General features: G+C 37.9%; 1 protein-coding gene across 4 annotated transcripts in view; it reads right to left on the bottom strand.

The window, feature by feature from the left end:
• LOC149085212 (calcium-activated potassium channel slowpoke-like) overlaps window positions 1-23,216 on the bottom strand; it is a 268,638-nt gene that overhangs the window by 205,020 nt on the left and 40,402 nt on the right. For all 4 annotated transcript variants that reach the window (XM_089233076.1, XM_089233074.1, XM_089233075.1 and 1 more), the window contains 8 exons: window positions 20,359-20,450; window positions 17,818-17,928; window positions 17,130-17,235; window positions 16,351-16,503; window positions 13,038-13,193; window positions 12,014-12,126; window positions 3,065-3,223; window positions 286-362 (listed from right to left, as the gene is read on the bottom strand). In XM_089233076.1, the coding sequence (XP_089089202.1) occupies window positions 286-362; window positions 3,065-3,223; window positions 12,014-12,126; window positions 13,038-13,193; window positions 16,351-16,503; window positions 17,130-17,235; window positions 17,818-17,928; window positions 20,359-20,450 (967 nt within the window). The remainder of the gene's footprint in view (window positions 1-285; window positions 363-3,064; window positions 3,224-12,013; window positions 12,127-13,037; window positions 13,194-16,350; window positions 16,504-17,129; window positions 17,236-17,817; window positions 17,929-20,358; window positions 20,451-23,216) is intronic.

Raw genomic sequence — 23,216 nt, 5'->3', positions numbered from 1 at the left:
TGGAGGTAGCAGGTATCAGCTCGCAACCGGAAAATAAAAAAAATCTTGAAAATAGGTGGAAATTTGTGAAGGTTTCGCAATTTTGAATGTGGCAGTTACAATGCGAATCAGAAAAATTTTAAAAACCGCTTAAAGGGTTAATTTGCAGGGATATTAAAAATAGAATATCTTCGAGTAGCCATGATTCAATCATATCATAGTGTCCAATATTTTTTTACCGTTTCTGGAATTACAGAATAAAACAAAACAATTATAAACCGTTGGTAAATTCATGAACATACTTACGGTTTTTACATTTGCACTTTTTAATTAATTTTTCATCTTTTACATCTTCATGACAGTGTTTGCAGTAATACCATGCCCTGCACAAATGGAGAAGAAAAGCGTAATGAAACTGATCATGTTCAAATCTAAATTATTTTGACATTTATCTCATTAATTAAATGAATACGAAATCGTTGGTTCTAGAGGAAATCATTGGAAAACTAGAGGAAATAATTGTGATTCATACGGGGTGGTTATAATTAAACTGACCCTACTTAGACCTATGTAGAGGCCGTTCAGCTTGAAGAATTTTGTTGGAACTTAGTATAGGTACAGAGAGCATAGTCCTAAATAGGCTGACCATATTTCTTCGAAGAAAATTCGTTAGCAAATACAGGAAAATACGCGACATTGCTAATTATTGCCAATCAGTCACCGAATCACGGCGACATTGCCAATTATGGCACAAAAAAATGTCGAAACACCCTAAATCGCTGTTTGGGGCCAACCAGGACCGTCTTAAGAGCACCATGGCGCCCCCCCCCCCGGCAAATGATTTTTCTGACTCCCTACCAGTCAAATTTACATGCATACTCTTCGAAAATTTCAACTGTATCTCATTTTTGTGAGGCCCTCTTCTCTTGAGCTCCCCCTCTGGGCTGTGCCCCATGCCTGTGTGGGACCCCTGCGCAGGGTGACCATACATCCCGTATTTCACGCGACAGTCCTGTTTTCTTTCTGTTTTTCTAGCTGTCCCGACTTTTTTTTTTCAAAAACCTCCCGGTTTTTCCCGTTTTTTGAACGGAGTTCACTCGAATTCGTCACTTTCATCAAAAACGTTCATGCACGTAATTTTCGAAACTCATTAACTATGAGAGTTCGACAAAGTTGACATTATTTTTAGTGATATATATATTTGTATTTTTTTTAATATTACACGTATCGATAACACTTCGAGTGTCTTACTAGCACACCAGTCCGAGTTCCAAAAATAGTTTTAGTTCTGCTGGCACAATGGAGAGGCCTCCTATTTGGCTCTCTATCAACCTTTTGCCTTTATCTAAATATCATAGTGGTTCTCAAACTTTTGTCTCATTCGCGGCTCTCCATATAATTATAGTTTAGTGGGTATTTGAAAAGCAGGGCCGTAGCGTACCTTCTCGGGGCCCCAGGGCAGATATTTTCTTGGGAGCCCTTAAAAAGAAAAAAATTATGCAAAATTAGCGGACATTTTTTTGTGGCGTCCCCATTTGGCTCGGGGTTCCGGGGTAGTGCCCCGGTTGCCACAGCCTAGTTACGGCCCTGTTAAAAAGCCATTATAAAAAAAGAACTTCAAAGCATAAATAGACACACAAATGGATATCGCCGCGACTCCTAGGGCCCTAGTAATATTTTAGGATTGAGATTGTGTTCCAGAAATTTTTCAAGTGTCCGAAAATGTCAAAAAAAAGTATATGCAATTTCGATGATGTTCTAAAAAAAAAAAATTATTTCGATTTCACATTAAACTGGACGGCGTGAAAAAATAAAGTTGAATCTATTTTTGAGAAACAAAATGTTCGGAATTCTCGAATTACAACAAACGAACTTATTCTGAAAATCTTTTCAAACTTGAGAGAGGTCCCAGTTCCGACATAACGCATAGGTATGCTGACCATATTTGCTCGAGAAAAATACGGGAAACTGTGCTTCGAAATACGGGAAAATACATTATGAGTCATCGCCAATTATCGCCAAAAATAATGCCAAAAGTAAGCAAAGTTGCCAATTCATGCTAACATCAGAGAAAAGTCGTCAATCGTGGGAAATGAAGCACCACTTCAATTTGCAGTGAATTAAAATAAAAAACATGACAAATATGTGAGATGAATATTCTTATTTGTTGTCGTAATTATCGTAATATAATTTCTGAGTCAGAAAGGTAATTTTATTTGTTGATTTGAAGAATTATAAGTCATGTTGGCTTCATTGAAATTACGCGGAAAACCGGGACATTTTTGCAAAAAAGTCGGGATAGCCAAAAAAAACCCCAGAAAAAACCGGAACTATCCAAGGCAATACGGGACGTACGGTCACCTTACTTATGGCGCAATTTTTCAGGAATTCCCACAACCAGAACTCACAGCGATTCAAGTCCAGAGAAAGTGAAAAGCCGGTCATTTTCGGAAAACCTCTTGAAATTTCCCGAACATCTTCAAAAAGTGAACACGAAGCACTTCCGTCATTTGTCTGCCAATATGGGGCGTTGCACCATCTTGCATGTGAAGAAAGTAGTCTCTCCAAACATTCTCGGTCTTGTCAGGAACGCTGACGTTCGCAGTAACGGCATTCATGACGGAACACTTTTAAGACCTTAAGGAAAGTACTCGTCAAGACTCACATTTGAGCATGTGAATGACGCGAGTGCACATTGAACAAATGCTGTGAATAAATAAAGTTTTATGTTTCCAATTTGTGTTTCTTGTATTAAATGGGCCACTTTTTTAACTGGTGGTCGAAATTTGAACAATTATTATTTTTATCATTCCAACCGGGTCTTTAAAAACATGGACATTTCTTATTATGAATAGTACCGTAGTGTTTTCATCAAGTTAGAAATTTTGCTAACTTTAGTTCAGTCATTGAAATGAAATGAAGAAAAAGCGTGAATATAAAAGTTGAAGGAAAACAGGAATTCCTTAGGAAAACAGGAGTTATGTTTAGTCTGAATCTTTACAAGATATTTGACTACAGGTGAAAAAAAAAAGAATTTTATAATCTGGTAACAAATAAAAGACAGGGGAAAAAAATGTTGAATAACCTCTTGACTTCATCTGCTGACTGAGCCATAAAAAATCCCTGAGTATTTGGTCCAATTTTGACTTTTTTCTTTGGATTAATTGCAATTTTGTTATCAGTGCTATCTTCATTTGGAATTTCGATTGCCAGCAGAAGAAGTTTGAGTTTCACGAAGCACAATCTGAAAATAAAACAAATTGAATTTTTCTTAAAAAAATTTAAAGAAACGTTTTTTAAAAAACGTAAACATTTAATTAATACTACTGGTCATGAAAAATAAAACATCAAGATAGAAGCACCAAATATAACCTTGAAATTGGCACCATGGAAAGATCATATAAAAATATAATGCAAATGCACGGCAGCGTACATGCGTACATCCCTGATAAGCACCACAGAAAAGTACAATGGTGAAATAAATTAAGAGAATTTGCATATGTTATCGAATTTCATGAAAAGAACTGAACTGAATGTAAAACCTCTGCTTCTAGACAAAAATGCAAATCTTTTACGTCAAATACGTAAGCGTGCACATGTGTGTAGGCGGAGCCAGTAGAGAAACAGGCTTTATAAGCGCACGTAAGTTAAGACGCATTTCGTTCGCTAGCACACCTCGGCTAATTTGTTGTTGTAATTTTGCAGCAATCGGTTAATTTGAAATTGTAACAGTAAAAATGAGTAACCACCAATGTTTAGATGATGGAATGAGGTGGCGAATTGTGGGGAGGCTAGAAGCAGGCCAATCTCAAGTCCAGATTTGTAGAGAGTTCAATTTAACGCCCAGCGTCGTGTGTAACTTATGGAAACAGGATACCGGATCCATCGAGAGAAAGCCTGGGCAAGGTCGTCCAAGAGCCACGACGGCCAGAGAAGATCGCCATTTGTCGATTATCATGGAGGAAAGAATAACAGGAGGTGACGCGACCAGCGCGTCCGTTGAGAAAGCATGGGAATCTGGGTTGCCAGATGAAGCCAGTGATCGCTCTATTAATGGGACCAAGTAAGCCCAAACAAACCGTGGCTTCCCATGCTTTCCTATGAGAAACACCCCCGTTTTTAAAAATCATTTAAAAATTTACTGTTCACTTTAGGAACTCGATTTTTTTCCCTCAAATTCTGTGGATATATTTATACCATTGAACGAGAGCTTTTACAATTTTAGTGGTTATTTGTTTCCGAATATTAACTTCAGCAACATGGAACCTTTTGCAAAAATAACCAAAATTTACCCATATCTTGTGCCCCAAAATTCCTTCTCGGCATTTTAATTTAAAAAAAATTATGCCAAAGCATGTAATACCTCAGGGCTGAGAGAGACACAATGTTTAAAGACACTTGAACAAGAGGTGTTTGAAAAAATCTGACTTTTTTATTTTGCGAAAAATATTATATGTGCAAAACATTAGCATATATAATATATAATGCCTTTCAGCTGTTTATATTAAATATATTGTAGAAATACTTCCAGTCCAGGTAGAACAACAAAAACTCGAGCACAGACAATTTTAGATTTCATATTTAATTCGAAACTGTTTTTTTTTCAAATTTTCGTACACATACCACTTTAAAAGCAAAGTAATAGGTGCAAAATGAAGAGGGGGAAAAAACAGCCCAAGTGATTATTTTCCTAAATACTATAGGCCAGAGAGATGACTTATCGCGGCTCGTAAAAAGAGTTTTTTATTTTTAATATTTTTTTTCTCAATACTACATCTACATAGCGGAAGGTTGGGATGGGCGGCATATATTTCAATCATACGTATTCAAGAATATGAGAGTGGAACGGAAGAAGGGTGGCGAAATTTGTACAGCCTACAGGCAGCAAAACCATAAATACACAGTGGCGGAGGACGTTCGAGCACTTCCAGTACTTTGAGGCACGGGGGTGGCAAAAATCCCAGCTACGTCCCTGTCAGAAGGTGCTCGAGCACCTCAGGATTGATTCAGAAATCAAAATTCCTCATGTAAAGCTTAAGACGAGCGCCCACGGGCCTCAAACACTTTCGAAATGTCCCGGATCTATGATAATGGTGAACGAAACAAAAAGCCAAAATAAACAGTTAAAAGAAAAAATTATGAAAATTGCATTTTATTGGAGCTTCATATTATTTTAATTAATCATATTTCCATAGACATTAATGTGATACATCGAATTTTTAAAATAAATTGAAGGCACTGAACTAAAAACGTATGACGAGTTGAGAGTGAAAAATGATCTTCCCCTTTCAAAAATAAATTAAAAATATAAAAACCCCTTACACAAGGATAAACTTTTATCTTTCCCCTTTATCGGATCATGTAGATTACCTGAAGACGCATTAAACAGTCATGGTGCTTAAATTTATTTAGATATTAATATTTTAAGAGAATTCGATCCGGCAAAACACATGTTAAGTATAGGGAAAAGAGCGGTTTGTTTGGGCTTACTTGTCAGCCCATAGGGTTGCCACAACGGCTTCAATTTTCGTGCCTGATGTCACCTCCTGTTATTCTTTCCTCCATGGTCGATTATAGCGAGGCGTAACAGGAGTGCTACAGCTTCTCAGCTCTCTCGTGACTTGTATGCAGCCACAGGAGCCCGTGTATCAAGGGTGACTGTTTCCAAAAGACTTCATGAGAGAGGGTTGTTTGCAAGAAGACCTGCTGTTTGCGTCCCGCTCACTTCTACGGACAGGAGAATCCGTTTATCATGCTGCAGAGAGCATAGAGATTGGAGTATGGATCAATGGGCGACCGTTCTATTCACTGATGAGTCCCGGTTCAGCCTAAGCACCGATTCTCGCCGTACGTTCATATGGAGAGAACCAGGGACCCGCTACCTACCCTCCAATGTCCGCGAAATCGACCATTATGGCGGAGGAGGTTTAATGGTCTGGGCAGGCATCATGTTGGATGGCCGCACACCTCTCCATGTCTTTGAAAGAGGCACTGTGACTGGTGTGAGGTATAGGGATGAGGTCTTGGAACCCTATGTTCGCCTTTTCATGGGTGCAATTGGCCCTGAGTTCATTTTAATGGACGATAACGCGAGGCCACATAGAGCTCTTCTGCTCGACGATTTTCTAGAGAGTGAGGATATTCGCCGGATGGATTAGCCAGCCAGATCTCCAGACCTTAACCCTATAGAGAATGTCTGGGACGCTCTGGGGAGGGCAATTGCAACTCGCAACCCCCCTCCGGGAACCATCCAGGGAATGAAAACAGCGTTGCTGAACGAGTGGGACCAATTACCACAGGAAATGATAAACTGCCTTATTTCAAGTATGAAATCACGCTGCGAGACCTGTATGTCTGTAAGAGGGGACCATACGCCCTATTAACCCATCTATTAACCCATTTTTTGTTTATTCTGCAACCGCTGTTTCATACCTTCTGACTCCAACGAATGTTACGCACGATCATGCGCGTGTATTACAATTATTCGTTATTTGTTTTGTATTGTATCAATGTATGTACATATCAAATTTCATTAAAATCGGATCAGTAGTTCTAGAGATAATCGACCAAGTCTGCAAATTCTCTTAATTTCTTACACCAGTGTAGAAAAGATTTTAAGTAGAGCTGGTCCGATTAATCGATTCGGTTTATCGATCAAATCCATTCCTGTTAAAAATTTTAATCGAGTTAATCGACTCGATAAAATGTTTTAAATTATGTACCAATTTTGGATAAGTGGCTAAATTTGAAAATATTCGGATCAATGTTTTTATCAAATTTTTCGGCATGAGAAAATAAAAGTCGATTTAATGAAAACTGATATTTCAGTTTTGAATTGAGTTTGCTTGGAATTGGAGAACACAAGACCAAAATTTATTGTTTCCACTGTGAATAGAAATTTTTCGTATTCTTGGAGAGAGAGAGAGAGAGAGAAGCATCAGCTCCTTTCCTTACAAGAATCATTTAGGAGAAGTTTCTAGGATTAAAAGCAACAGTCAGAGCCATCTTAAGAGCATCATGGGCTTCCGGGCAAATAAATTTTTCTGAGGGCCCTATCTGACTAGAAATTCCTGCCTGCCAATTCACGTGCTTAATCTCGAAAATCTACACCAGATCTCATTATCATGGGGGCCCTCTGCACTTGAGGCATCCGAGCCGTGCTCGGATGGACCCCATGCGTTAAGACTGACTGGTGACAGTATAATCGGAAGTAGTTTCAACAGCGGTGACTAAATTAACACAACAGATTTTTTAAAAAAGCGTCAGGTGATCTAAGTGAAGAAATTCAAGAATTTGACAAATACATTTAGCATATTAAATTGCTCTTCAACCGGGCACAACCTTAATTTTTTAATTTATTCATACATTTGTTAACATCTAGCGAATAGATGCGTGAGAGAAAGAGAGAGAGAAAAGAATAAAATCTATTTTTTCATAGCATGAATTTGATATTTTTTGGTTACGAAAAATATTTGATTAATCAGTCAGTTAATCGATTAAACCTTTTTTTTATTGATGGAAATAAAAAAGGTTTTTATTTCTCCATCTGGGAATCGAATAAAAATTTTAATCAATTCCCAGCCCTAATTTTAGGTATTAGAATTGTGAGTTTTCTTGCTTTTTTCGTGAGTATAGCAAACCAAATTATGCCTTGGTGAGTATACTTGTACATCAATAATATGGCTGTCATACGAGCACGTTCCTAAATTTGACAGAGAATTATTACTGAATTGATTAAATTATGTCTCATCAGGACTACAAAAAAAAAACAAAAAAAACCCCTCAGTGATGAAAAAATTAAATAAATGAGTCGGATACACAAGACGACGCGAATCGATCAACGTCAATTATTGCAACGGACCAGGGGCGTAGCCAGAAATTTCGTTCGGGGGGGGATCACTTTCATTTCGGGGAGGGACCAAAGTGACAGAACAATGGATTTGGCCATCTTTTTCCCTTTTTTCGGTCATTTTCTCACATTTCGGGGGGGGGACCAGACCCCCAAGTCCCCCCCCCCCCCTGGCTACGGACTCATCAAACCAACGAACAAGAGGGCAGACATCTTGTGTACATGGGAATTAGTGATCCTATTACAACATCAAGAACTCTAGCTCTAGAATTTGAGCGTGTTTGCACAAAACTTTTCGTCAGCACGTACGGTTCAACATCTTTGGCAGCAGCGGATAATTTTATTTCAAGGAATCAATTGCTGTGACCAATTTTGACTGAAAACCCCAGTTGTCTGCGGCAGCAATGATGCGAACTCCGCACGTATATCGTACATATTCGGGTGGCACACCGTCTTTTCATACGAAATCTCGATTCCGTCAGAAGCACGAAAATGCACCTCATCTGAATTTGGCGGTGTCGCGGCAGCAGACCGCTTGACTTTTTGCATTTTGCATCTCCATACCTGTGTTTTTTGCTTGGCGTTGTAGTATATAGGTTTCTATTGGTTTCTACTTTCGCACCATGGGCAAGATATACGGGAGTTCATAGGAGAGCAATGTACTTCTTCTTATGTCATTTGATGGATATATGTTATATAGGGTTATCTGTGTTATATGTTGCTTTGAAGTGGCAACAAACACAGAGGAGTGAATTGGGCATCAAGAGGAACAAAAATTGCCATAGAACATGGTATCGCTAACCACGTTTAGTTGGGTAAAATCACAAAAACTTATGAAGGGTGCGACGTCGATTGGGACAAAAAGGCCAATAATAAGTAGGAAAAACACTTATTTGACAGTATGATTACATCACAGCCTGTGGTGTGCAAAATAGGGTACAATAATGACTTCGAACAACTCTTGTAATCATTTCTCTTCGTCTACTTTCTGACATTGAACTGTGCTGCACAAGCTGTATTGTAATCATGCTTCCAAGGAAATGGTTTTTGTACTTATTATTGTATTTCATTTTGTACACCACAGGCGGTATTGTAATCACGCTGTCAAATAAATGTTTTTCCAACTTATTATTGGCCTTTTTGTCCCAATCAACGTCACATCCTTCACAGAGGTGCATTTATGGTTCTTCCACCGGTGGACTACACGAATTTTGCTGCTCTTCTGCCATTTTAGTCTAATTTTCTTGACTACTATTTCTTCGAATTCGCCACTCTGTGCTATAACCCGCTTGGCCTTCCCTTCCTGCACTCCTGCAAGTACACTGTGACACTGTGTTTCACATGCTTGTCACATGCTTGTACGCTTTTTTGGTCACTCACATACTTGCACAAGCTCTAGGTCACTAACTGATCTGATCCCTCGCTCTGTAGGTCATTCGTCTGGATTCACATGTTTGCTCACGCTATATAAGTCACCCTTTTGCCCACTCACGTGCTTGCACACTGTTTTAGTCACTCACATGCTTGCACATTCTCTAATGTCACTCACTGACCTAGTCCCTCGCTCTGTAGGTCACTCGTTTACTCACTCACGTGCTGGCACACTGTTTTGGACATTCACATGCTTGCACACTATTTTGGTCACTCACATGCTTACGCACTGTTTTGGTCATTCACATGCTTGCACACGCTCTAGGTCTCTGTGGGCTCTGTTTGGCCATTCCACATGCTTACTCACACTCTATTTCACTCTTTCTTTTGCTTATTCAGGTGCTTGCACACTGTTTTAGTAACCCACATGCTTGCACGCTGTTTTAGTCACCCACATGCTTGCACACTGTTTTAGTCACCCGCATGCTTGCACGCCGTTTTAGTCACCCACATGCTTGCACACTGTTTTAGTCACCCGCATGCTTGCACGCCGTTTTAGTCACCCACATGCTTGCACACTGTTTTGGCCACTAACATGTTTGCACACGCTCTAGATCACTCACTGTACTGGTCCTTCCCTCTGTAGGTCACTCGTTTAGTCATTCACATGCTTGCTCACGCTCTAAGTTACTTTTTTGCTCACTCACGTGCGTGGAAACTCTCTCGGACACTTGCTGTCTGGGCAGAGACAGATTTATTGAGTCATACAAATTTCGCCTCATTTTTCCCATTCTACTAATTTTCTTGGCCACTCATTCCTCAAATTTGCCACCCCTCTGAACTTGCAGCCCTGGGCTATATAGCCCGCTATATATATAAGTTCCCCTCTAAATACACCACTCACTCTTTATAAGTATTTTTGCGATGTTCACCGACTAAATGTTGTTTGCGATACCAAGTTCTATACCAATTTTTGTTACTCTTTTCATGCCTAATATCACCCTCCTCTGAGTTTGTCGCCACTTCAAGGCAACAACCTGTATATTATATGAAGTTTGTATATGTTACGGTAATATGTAATATTGTAATTATGTGCATAATTATCAATTGCTTCGGTAAGTTTGATAAATTTTTTTGCATTTATCACTTTTACCGGTTATTATGCATAATTCCCGACTGAAGTTGGTAAGTATGATAAATATGAAAGAAATCATGCGGAAATATGACTTGAATTCACTCATTTGTCAGTTTCTCCCGTGCATGATGGGTGCACTAGGCATATTTTGCCAAAAAAAAACCATTAATTGAAAATAAGTGTAATAAGGGGAAAGAGAGGAGAGAGAGAGAAAGATATAAAAACGTATAAATTATCATCAGCATTTTGTATATAATGTTAGCTTTCTGCACATTTATAAACATTTTTATACATCATCAATATCACAATAACAACGATCGAATCCATCATCCTAGACTAAAGTTTGAGCAAAATGTCCGGTAAATTTAGGTAATTAATTGATGATTTATCATATTTACCAATTCGAGCTGGGAGTTATACATAATCACAGGTAAATGTGATGATGCATAAATTAGCAAAATTTATTAAGCTTCCCAAAATGGTGAATAATTATGCATAATAATTGGATTTATCACATTTACCGCAACATATAAATATACATAGGCGTAAACTTGTATCTGGCCCATGGGCCCGAGCCCCCCCCCCCCACCCCCATTTGCAATCATCTACATAGTACCACGTGTAGAAATATTAGGTTTGAGGTGCCCACCCCCACCCAATAATTTTGAGCCTTCTAATATTTCCAATAACTTTACGCCTATGTATATGTGCTAACAATATCATCATTCCCCGCAGACTTTGAAGTCTATCTCCGTTTATGTGTCTGGCACTCGCAAATGTTAAATGCTGTTGCCCGATCTTATCTACAGGGACTTGTTTGCATTCAGTTTCCCTGAAAAACTAATCGAGGGGTTTCGCTTCTCTCTACTCATTCTAGATGGGTATTTTAATGAAATAAGATATAAAGTCAATTTTTGAATTGGACCACGACGTCCTTCATTATGTATGTGTGCCTATGCCTATATTTTTGGTATATTGTGAAATAGTTGCCTATAGAAAGGCACGTGTGTGTCGATGTCACTCGTTGAAGAGTTATTGATTGGGGGTATCGTCGAAACATTTTTATTTTTTTTTTGTTGGTGATATCATGTAACCAAGGAGCCATGTAAATTTATCACAACTCAACTATCCTAATCATAAAGCTTAAATTCGAATTACCATGAAAAGTCTCTCAATTCCTTTTCTTGCTGAAGTTTCGTTTTCATTTTTTTTTTTTAGCCTTTTAAATAACAAGAGTTATAACAACGCTCGACACTATCTTACAAAATCTACCAGGTTTCACTCTCTCTATGGCAGTAAGTTCACTAGAGTTGTCACCGTTGATGAATTTGGTCGATTGCCGCAATTTTGATGGGATAACTGTAGATGCGGCATAAATTTTATATCCGAAATATGTATGGATGTTATTTTCTAACTTAAATGCAAAAATTTACGATTTTAATTCATCAGGAAGCACTTTCAACAGTTGAACCGAAGAAAATTATATCTTCATTTTTTTCTTTATAGAATCACTAACTTAATAGATTTGATATAGGTCTCCTGTATTTTCCTGGAACACTGAGCAGAGAAAAGAAAAGATAGTATACAGCTCTTTTCATAAATGGCCATTTATTCATCTCCGTAGTAACTTTTTTATGCATTACTAATACGATGAAATTCTACCATAATATGTAACTTACTCTGCTGCTTGAGGAAAAGTCATCCCACTGAAAGATGGCGATAGGTTCTCTGTGTACATTTCCATTCCTGTGCCACACAAGTAATCGTTCTGCCAGGCTGGCATATCAGGGGACTGAAAAAAAAAACACATACGTAAGTAAAATAAATGCATAACGTATTAATAAGAAAAAAAAATCAAGATATTTATTTTACGTTGAGTCTCACGAGTTTACGTTATCAGTGACGACAAAAATTGACGAAAAAATGGGATTATACACATTAATTTTGACCAATTTAATGAGGTCAAATTAATGTGAATGCGCCTCCCCCCCCCCCAACCATCAGGAGCATTCTCGTAACTCTTTATTGAATGAAATGTTATATTCTTATGTCATGAAATTGTTATATTCTCATGTCATGAAATGTTATATTCTCATGTCATGAAATGTTATATTCTCATGTTATGAAATGTTATATTCTCATGTCATGAAATGTTATATTCTCATGTCATTGTATAGAATCTCAAAATTTCAAGTAGAATAAGGTTATATAAAGTTTTTCAGCCTTTGGCTGGAATGACACGTTTTCTGACAAGGAATTGGCTTTAAATTTACAAAATTCAAAACTAGACTATTTTGGTCGTACGAGAATGAATGTGTTTTTTTTTCGCTTAACATGTCAGTGCGTAACGAAATATGAATAAAAATAAGCCTCGCGAAAACATGATCTAGGACAGAACTGGCCAGAGTTTCCAAATTATAACTTTTTTAGTCGTATAAAATATTGAATATTTTTTTTACATTCCCAGGTTAAATAGATTTCTTTACTCGATTTATTTTCTTGTTTCATGGCCGTTTATGGCAATGGAAATTTAAATTACTCGTAAAACAACTAACACAACGAATTCCGGGCTGCATTGCGAAATCGTAAAACCTCCATTTTACACGATAAAATGAAATTTTAGTATCTAATTCTTTTTGATGGTTTTCCAGTATCTAGTAATCGGATGTCAGAAATTTAAGTGTAGGAGAAGCTGTAACTTACTGTTTTATACGATCGCATTGCGAAGAGATTCGCCATCATCGTCGAAAACCCTGGAGCCAAGCAACTCTGAGCAATGAAACCAAGTTTTAATTCGGATACACAGATCACGTCATCGCCACGTTTCCAATTCCAACTGGGAATATTTAATAGATAAGCCTAGAAACAATGTAAAAAATGAAATACATTGAATATGCACTGCTTGACCAATGCTAAGGAACAATGTTGTTCTTCGTCATACCTAATGATAGACATCCTTCAAAGAAATGAAACTTGGGACATGTTTAACAGATATTCTAAAGAATCTTTATTATGCAAAAAGGGACAGATATCACCACAGGGCAAAAGAAAAAAAAGATGCTCCTTGCAGCAATTGAAAGTGCAGGAATTAAGGAACGATATATGTGTGTGTGAGCTCATTAGAGTACGAAGTGTGACCTCCCCGGACACTGATGTACAATTGGCATCTGCTGTACATGCCGTTCTCTAAATCGTTGAGAAGAGCTTGAGGTATTTTGTCCCATTCGTCCTTCAAGGCGATTTTTGAGTTTCTGTATGGTTAGAGGGTTATGTCTTTGAGCAATTACGTCTCCCAGGTACTGGAAGCCGTGGGAGGATCATCACACCTCAAGAGATAAATATGTCAGCCTAGCAAAAAAAAACAACACAACAACAGAAATTCTACTTTTCTGGCCAGATAGCCGCAGACCTTGCTAACTCTACTTACTGGCACTCGTGAATGTGCGAGAGCGATTTCTCGGCGATCAAACAATGTTGGGTTATATGCACGAAAGTCTGTAATATGCATTCCGTTACGAGCGCATCATCGTCAAGAAAGATTATGTTGGTGTAATGAGCATGTTCGTTGGGAACAGTATCAGTGGTCGAGAGTTATATGTTCTCTGAAAAATCGTGCTTCAGCATCTGCAATGATTTTGCATACCGGTTACTGTGGAGAGAGCAGAGAACTCGTTACTATCAGCAGAATGTCCAGGAAATTGATCGCTATGGTCAAGGAGTAATGGTGTGTTCGGGTATCACGCAAAATGTTAGAACTCGGCTTTATATCTTTGATGGAGGTATCGTACAATCACAACGGTATTGCACCGACATTTTCCTGGGTCATGTCCGTCTTCTCCGCGGTGCAATTGGTCCAGACTTTCTGATCATGGATGACAATGCCCGTTCGACAAATGAAGTGTCCATCAAGCACTCCTCAACGGTTTATTAGACAGCATGCGCAACAGATGCTAAATATGCCTCAGTGTCCGAGGAGGTCATGTAATTTCATACTAACGAACTGATATTGTTCCTTATTTACAGCAAAACGAGCACTTTTGTAACTGTTTACAATTACTGGAAGGAACATCTTTTTCTTCTTTTGCTTATCTTTTTTTGCCATGTTGTGATATCTGTCCCATTTTGCATAATAAAGATACTTTCTGAACATTGTTCAGCGGTGGTCAAAAAAACGAATGGAATGCTCGGTCTCATTTTCAAAAAGGTCTCTTCGCGTTCTCCTAAAGTCATTCTTCCGCTTTTTTGAGGCTTAGTTCGTTCTGGACTGGAGTATGCTGTAAGGTTTTGTAGACCATACCTACAGAGGGACATAGACTTGGTTGAAGGGGTGCAGAGAAGACCTACGCGTGCCCTTATTGGCACACGGGGCTTGAGTTATGAAGAGAGACTTCATTTTCTGAATATGTTTACATTGGATGAACGCAGGTGTATCGATTGGTGAGGGACAACGCAAGGCTATGGTGTCGCAGGGAATTTTTCTCTAATAGGGTTGTTAATAAATGGAATAGCTTACCCCCGGAGGTAGTAAATCGTAACACAATTGACACGTTTAAAAAGAAATACGATAAATATGTTGGGGTAAATCGAGAAGCTATTCATACTTAGAATTGCCGCTGTGGTGGTCGAGTGGTTAAGTGACGGACTCGCGATGCGAGGATCCGGGTTCGAACCCCACAGTGGTGGTCGGCTGAAGTTGGTTTTCTGTGGTTCCCAACTTCAAGGCGCACATGTGAGCCGATCTCCCCGTTAAAAAGTCTCGCCACAGAGAGCAACAGTCCTACAACGAAAAATCATTCAATCATAACACTTCACTCATAGTTTGAAAAACTGGTGGCAGATGGCAGCACTACACATAACAAGCATTACAGAGAAACAAAAAAAACTCCACGTCAGGTTTCACTACATGTACACGCACATTCCCGCATGTACCGATTCGTTGGGGGTTCCGCGGGGGGTTGTGGGCGGGGTGCATGTGTGGTGTAGCAGTAGTAGGTAGGGCTCGTAGGTAGGGTAAAAAAGGACTCGGGGATCCATGATGTTCTTAAGTCAGCCACCTCGTTGGGCAATTTGCCTGTTGTGGTGTTGTATTTGTATTTGTATACAGAATAAGACAACCATAAGTATTCTTTATGGGCATTGTAAAATATTTCAGAATGAATATGTATTCAGAATGTCTATTAACTATTAAACATATGCCAAGTTTCATTCCTTTGAAGGATGTCTCTATAGACATATTTGGCATGTGTTGTGCATGCTGTCCACTAAACCGTTGAGGAGTGCTTGATGGACACTTCATTTGTCGGACGGGCATTGTCATCCATGATCAGAAAGTCTGGACCAACTGCACCGCGGAGAAGACGGACATGACCCAGGAAAATGTTGGTGCAATACTGCTGTGATTGTACGATACCTCCATCAAAGATATGAAGCCGAGTTCTCACATTTTGCGTGATACCTGAACACACCATTACTCCTTGGCCATAGCGATCAATTTCCTCGACATTCTGCTGATAGTAACGAGTTCCCTGCTCTCTCCACAGTAGCCGGTATCCAGAATCACTGCAGATGCTGAAGCACGATTTGTCAGAGAACATAACTCTCGACCACTGTTGCTGTTCCCATATAAGATTTTTTATATCTAACTGAAGAAATCTGGGAACACACCAATATTTATCAAACCAATCTTATGTGGTTTCTTTTCGGTTTGATAATGTCATTAGATATTCTGTATGTGAAGTTTTAATCAGTGTATGAATCTTGAGGTTTTAAAACATAAACTCACGTTAACTCACTGGAGGTCTATGGTATTCGTGACACTGCCTTGGAAGAATTCGACGATTAGGTATGACGAAAAATAAAACTGTTCCTTAGCATTTGTCAAGCAGTATACTTTGTGGATATAATAACATGGTTTTAATGGTTATGATATTTGTTGCGGATAACTCTTAAAGAAAATAATTTGCATAAATGAAATTTTTCCAGAAAAACATATACAAGAAAATGTAAAATGTCTCACCTTATTATGATATTGCATTAATTGAATTATCACGCGAATTTCATCGGAATAATTTTTAATGGAGATGACCCTCATAATGTTGGCAGCATCTTCTGCATCGGGATCTTGACAGTATTTGTTGGCTAGCACCAGGCACGCATCGGCTTCATGTACCTAGATTTAGAAAGATTTCTAAATAGAATTCTCCGAATTTTTATACAAAAGGAAATTAAATACAAAACTTCATATTTTAAACAGAGATCGTTGGATGAGATGCATCAATTTTTATGTTTTGCACCTGTTTTTTGTGTAGTAAATACGCCATATAAATGAAGTGAATTAATTAATTGAAATGCCTGGTATGTTTTGAAATTTCTCTTACAGTTGTGGAATGATTGCGAATGCCAATTATTTTAAGATTTTTATATCCAACTGGGAACACCAATATTTACCAAACGAATCTTGCGCGGTTTCTTTTCTGTTTGATAATGTCATTAAATATCCTGTGTACTTTACCACACACCAACTCCAGTCATATATCGCCATACGGTAATTTCCAACCAGTGAAGTTTGGTGGAAAATGAAGGCGCTATCTATCGGTGGCCACCCCACGATCGGTAGATAAAGAACTTGATTCTGATCTTCTTTTGGCCGGATTCGAACCCGTGGACCTTCACGGTAACCTTCATAGTGGAAGACGAGAATCTTACCACTGCTCCACTCGGGCGCCCAAAAATATTCTGTGTGTGAAAGTTTGGTCGGTATATGAATATCTTGAGGTTTTAAAATACAAGACTCACTTTAACTCGCTGGAGGTCTATGGTATTCATGACACTGCCTTGGAAGAATTCGACGGTTGTAAAATGACGTTTAATCAATCCTTCCAGCTCAAGGTCTGGTGGTTTTCTGAAAAAAACAAAACAAAAAAAAGACTATAAATATCGATTTTATAGAAGTAAGTGGGTGGATATATACCGAGTTGAGAAGATAACCTTGTTTTAACCCCCTTAACTGTGGAATATGTTTCCGGAAAATACATGAAAGATGGAAGTCTTTTCTCCCTTTTTGATTTCGTGAATTATATAAAAAAGATAAACAAACTCCATTTGGCCTTTAAAGTGAAAATAAAAAACTATTTTTCTCTTCACAAAAAAAGAGAATCGTATATAATCATAGACATTGTATCGGCATCAAGAAAATTCGGCGCTTCAACGTTATAACATCCCCTTACGATCACGTCCCCTTCCGTGAATTTGGCTTTTTAACAGAACTTAAAATAGCTATACAAGCTTGCAACAGATATACAATAACGCAATAGGTAGTGTTCAGGGGCCTTCCTCATTGCGGGGGAGGCGATATAAAGTACGAACTGTACCAACGAAGTACTGAAAAAAAAACAACTCTGGACCTCAAAGGGTTAAATTTTTTCAACCTTATATAAAAATCAGTATTGCATTAATAATACATAGATACGTAAAACAGAATTACCTGTGCAAGAACACAACCTCTACATCGACATCTTCACGGTCCTCATGAAGGAAATCCTTAAGAAAGTGAGATACGGACTCGTAGGTGATATGTCCACAAACCACGATATGCCTAAATAACAAAATCCGTTTTGTCAACATAAAGTAACATTTTATAACTAATATGAGAAAAAAAAACACATAAAACCGAATTGAGAATTTCTTTCGTTATCTCACAATTTTTTACATGGCTGAAATGATGATTATAATATTATAATATGATTTTTAATGAAAATATCGGTTTGTCCGGATAACTACTGAATCGATAAAAGTTGTCGATGGAATGGTGTGATTTTTACATCAGAGAAGTTAATTGAATTACATTGAGTTACATTCGCCTAGCATTATTCGATAATTACTTATTTCAAACCTTTCCAAGAATTTAAAAAAGAAACAAATTATTCAACTGAATTATCAATATTTTTATATGAACTCTCTCAACTAGTCTTAATTTTTCAAAATGGTAATTGTTTTCGACTTCATTGACTGTGACACGCTTCTGTGAGAAGAAAAACACATGAATCATAATAATAAATATTTTCATTTATAGAAATAGAAATTATTCCGTTAAGAAGTCTTAGCAATGAGGAAACAATATGAGATAGGGCATTCGTACGTACGTGTTTTCATGCATTTGATGCGAGCTAACTTGTGCATGCTGAGTGTTACTTGTATTTTTCAAGCAAATTATGCAAACTTCATGCTTCTCTTTTCATGCATATAAATGTTTCAATAAACTTATGAATGGATGAAACGAAAGCTATATCTAACAGCGTATACATTCATGCAAATGCCATGCAATACAAAATGAATCCAACATTTACATTCCAATACTGAAGAGAAATATGACTCGTTTTTGTGTTTGATGATTAATTTAACGATACGATGATTAATTTGCATATGGTAGTTCGTTTTGTAAGTTCTCTTACGTGTGTCTACTTGTAGTCCGATATATAGATAGATAAGCTAGGGTGGGCCAATCACACACATATTAATGTTAATACAAATGGCAGTGCTTAGGTACAATGAACAATCTGGTTTTCTAAGACATTATGCGCTCACAAATTTACACAAGATATTCACTACTTTCGAAACGAATTGAATTATCGGTGGCCTAAAGGATCCTCCAAACATCACTGATGAAAATAAATTAGTCATATTTGTATTCAAATATCCAACCGACTAACATCTTGGAATTCAAACGGTTTGAAACATGACTATTTATCAGCATTAATTTTTGACTGTCCTGGAATTGGGTATCAAATCTACTTTTTGCACTAGTTTAGAATGTTTTCTTTTGTCTGATTTTCTGTGGAGATTTATTTTTATTAGTACGTAATTTTTTTAACTAGTCCTCTGTCCATTCTTCAATCATAATAATTTTGCGGGTTATTAAGTTTACGCAATTTTTGAAAGATAAGAGCTGTGGTTGTTGCTTAAATGATTTCTCGAATAAACGAAGATAAACATACAAGACGTAGGCAGGACCTACGAGAGATTTTGCCAACCAATGAATAATTATGAATTTCAACGGTGTCCATTGTTTCCCTGCATCAGGGAGTTTTTCGTTTGTTGGTAACACGGAACATCAAGTCCCAGAATAGGCGGAGATAGACTTGAAAGGCTGAGGGGGCACGATGATGAAAGCTGGGGGGTATGGTGATGTCAATTCATATATATGAATATACATTATATCAGTCGGCTCACCATTGACGCTGGGGCGGGGGCAATGTCCCCCCGTATCTCCGCCCATGAGTCCCAGTTACAAGGATTCTCCAATTGTGCAAGCTAATCACCAGGAATTGATGGGGTGACATTCGAATCGAAGCTACGGTATATGCTTCAACCAATGATAATGCCAACAAAGAGCTCGAGGCTTGATGATATTAGATGGTCTTATTTTGGTTCACAGACTTTTCGACTCACGATGCTAAATGCGAAAGTAAAAACGTGGTATGGACTAATTGTATTTATGGATACTTCGACTATAATTAAAAATTTCGTGGCAAAATTTTTGAATTCATAACACGAGAAAATATTATCGTTGAGAAAAGTTTGAAGAAGAGAAGATCATTTTCAGCTGATTTGAGCTCTTTAGTGTGTATGTATTGTTGGCTTGTGAAATAGCAATAGCTAACATAATAAAAGAGTTCAATGAAAAAAAGAAGCTAAGCAACCAACTTTAAGGGTAAAAAAAATATATATATATTATACCTACTAAAGCACATACATTTAATGGCATTCGCTGCGTATACTACAGGCACAAAACTAAGAAAACTACTAAACTCTGATTGTGATGTTTGAGGAACGGGAATCAGGATGCGGACGGTATAGGCATAAAATGAAAACTTTACGTCAAATTGTGACTAAATTACTATATATGTCAAATTACTATATATGTATACATATATATATATAAAAGGAAGGTATATTGAGAGATGAACTGGGAACTATATTCTTCACTACGAAAGATGTCTTTTCTGGACTCAGTTCCTGATTTTACCTTCGACCTCGTTCGGACTTGAAGGTTCCCCCGTATTTAGGCCGGGAACCGATCAGATCAATGATCTCCGGAATGCAGCTAGCAAACACCGCCTACAGTTGGCCAAGAGAGCAGGCATTTTTGGCGTGCAAGATGTAGAAGAGGCCACGACCATGTGATGTGAGTGCAAGCATAGAAATAAAAAGACAGAAGGAAGAAAGTGGTTTCCTTTTAAATTTTCCATCAAACAGCAACAAGAAAATAGCTTATAACAGTTTCAGATGATTGATTACCCGTCAAACCTAATCAATATTTCAATAACTATGTTATTATCATGTCACAATTTACCTGCCATCAATTAGAGCTGATAAAAACCGAAGTTCATTTTACGAATCTTAAAAACTCAGGTATTAAAATAGTTCTCGTGTTATAAAAAAAATGGAAATAATATCTCAAGTCATTTTAAAATAAGGAATGTATCATACATATACACATAATCAAACACATCACACGCAAGATACTTACGAAAGGTTCTTTTAAAGAGAGAAACATTGGGAATAGCATTATAAGGAATGGCTTATAAGCAAAAGCACGACCAAAGTCAATGTCAAGGCAATGGTAACTGGTACAATTTTCTAAATATCAATCACGAACAAGCATATCAAATCAATAAGGCTATTGTTATCGATATAATTATGAAAAATGATTCGGAAAAGTTGTTTCCGTAATTCCCCTTATATGTATCAGAAAAGCACAAACAAAGCTGAGAGCACACACGATGCTACATTAAAGACTTCACCGAAGTTTGGAAGCGGAAGCGGGCAGTGAAATAGCATTAGCGACAGAAGGAACACACGAAAAAGCAATAGTGGATTGCGCAGGCAACACAGCTTAACACGAGAATATCAGTACCGTTTGTAATCTTTCACGCAATGAAAGTGCAAATACGTGCTTCTCTACCTTTTGCCGTGCGCTCGCCTGTACTCTCCACTGTACTTTAGGCGAGTTCCAACTAACTCAAGGATCTCGGGGATGCAACTGGCAAACACGGCCTATACGAGAAAAAGCAAAACGCACATTCATATAAACAGTCTACCAGACCGAGAGAACTAGCCTTGATCGCACTTTACAGCACTTTGGATTCAATGCTGAACGTGATTTGATTTCCAGAACGCCGTTTTATGTCATTCCATTAATCAAATACCATTTCTTTGCTCGTTTGGTGGTTTATAAGAAGTTCTCTTCCCTTGAACATACAAGACCGTTATATATTTTTTTGAACCTTTATATTCACAAATACTGTAATAGTATTTGTTTCCCCCATATCCTTTAAAAAATTCGAAAATGATTGTTATCTCACATGATCTACTCGGTTATACATTCGATTTCATGGCGATATTAGTACTAGTCCTTGGAAGTTGATATTGAAAACACTTTATCCAACTAAAGTCGTCAATTCTCTAAAAATTATTGAAGCTTATAATGTTATTCATACGTTTCTACCCATTAATTAACAAAAAATATCAAAATTAGCGATAACTCAAGATGTTATGAGTGGAGTTTTATAAAACTAAGCTGTATATAATACCTTGCAAGGTGTAAACTAACTTGAAAGCAATTTCCAGACAGCTATTGTATTTCATGAATCAGCGTATGAATGAAATTAACAAGGTGGACGTGTCAGTTTTGGTATAGGATAAGTATATTTAATATGAAGTTTGATTATCTCGAGAAATAATATATCTCCATCATTTTGTCTATGATGGCGTCTCTGAGCTCGATAGGAAGTGGAAGCCATTGTTCTTGCAGAGCTGCTGAGAGCAAAGTAATGGTCCAAGGGGAGAGGGTTTAGAGCAGAAACTCTCAGACATGCTCTATCAAATTCAGGACGAGAAATCAATCTGGCCTGTCAATCAACTGAATTGTTTGTTGTTGAAAATACTCTTCCACGATACTAGCTACAACTGCAAGTTTTAAAACGTTGCCGTATTGCGGGATGAAATTTTTATGTATTGCACCCACATAAGTGTCGTATACAAGCATCAAGGATCATATTTATAAACTTGAGCAGTGAGACCGTCTTACGGAAATGCAAGATCTGTGCTTTCCTCAGTTCAAAACCTATGATCTTCTCAGAATGAATCTTTTTCACGGATGTTTGATTGATGATAGCAGGTTTCAGATCCCAACAGAATCAAACAACGTCAGCTATCGCTCCATTAATCTGCATTCCAGTGGATATGTAGACCTGCCAACTACAAGCACTCCATTCTGCCACGAGATGTAAATTGTACAGAAATGGCTGGTCACCCCTCATACAGACCACGTTTGTTAAAAATTTTGTTCACAGCAGCCGATGATATCATCCTTTCGGTAGCTGCAACAAGGGAAGACCCTTTACAGTAGTTAGATTACGGCAGCGGTTCCTTCGTGCACATATTGTAATAACAAATATCTGCATTCAGTGCTCATCGTTGTTCTTCAAAGAATGTCGGGAAAGTATTTCTCAAACCCTGCCTTCACCAGTTTGAAGAGTTGTAGATATATATTCTTTCGTGCTGTTTTCGCCGAATTCTCGCTCAATCATCCGCATGGTATAACTGAAAACGTGAATAATCGGAAAGAATAATTTGTTTCCGAATATCGATTATGGACGAAACATGGAAGTTTATTCTTGTTAATTGCACGCAGAACTTGGGCTTCCATATCTCATGCGATAGAGTATACGGCGAACAGTGCAGGCAAAGATCATAAGGGAGGATCATTGATCGAGATGTGCTATAATGTGCTGCACTTTTGGCCTTCTGTTTGTCTTTCACAAGTCTGGACATTCTCCATTCTGCTCGACTATTCACTAGTCGGTGATCCAGTTGCTAGGC

Source organism: Pholcus phalangioides, unplaced genomic scaffold (genome assembly GCF_987345545.1).
Source record: "Pholcus phalangioides strain wild (caught in Gottingen) unplaced genomic scaffold, Ppha-v1.0 ptg000007l_1, whole genome shotgun sequence".
Taxonomy (NCBI): Eukaryota; Metazoa; Arthropoda; class Arachnida; order Araneae; family Pholcidae; genus Pholcus; species Pholcus phalangioides.
Note: the sequence above shows the minus strand (reverse complement) of the source record. Positions and strands in the feature narration are given on the sequence as shown.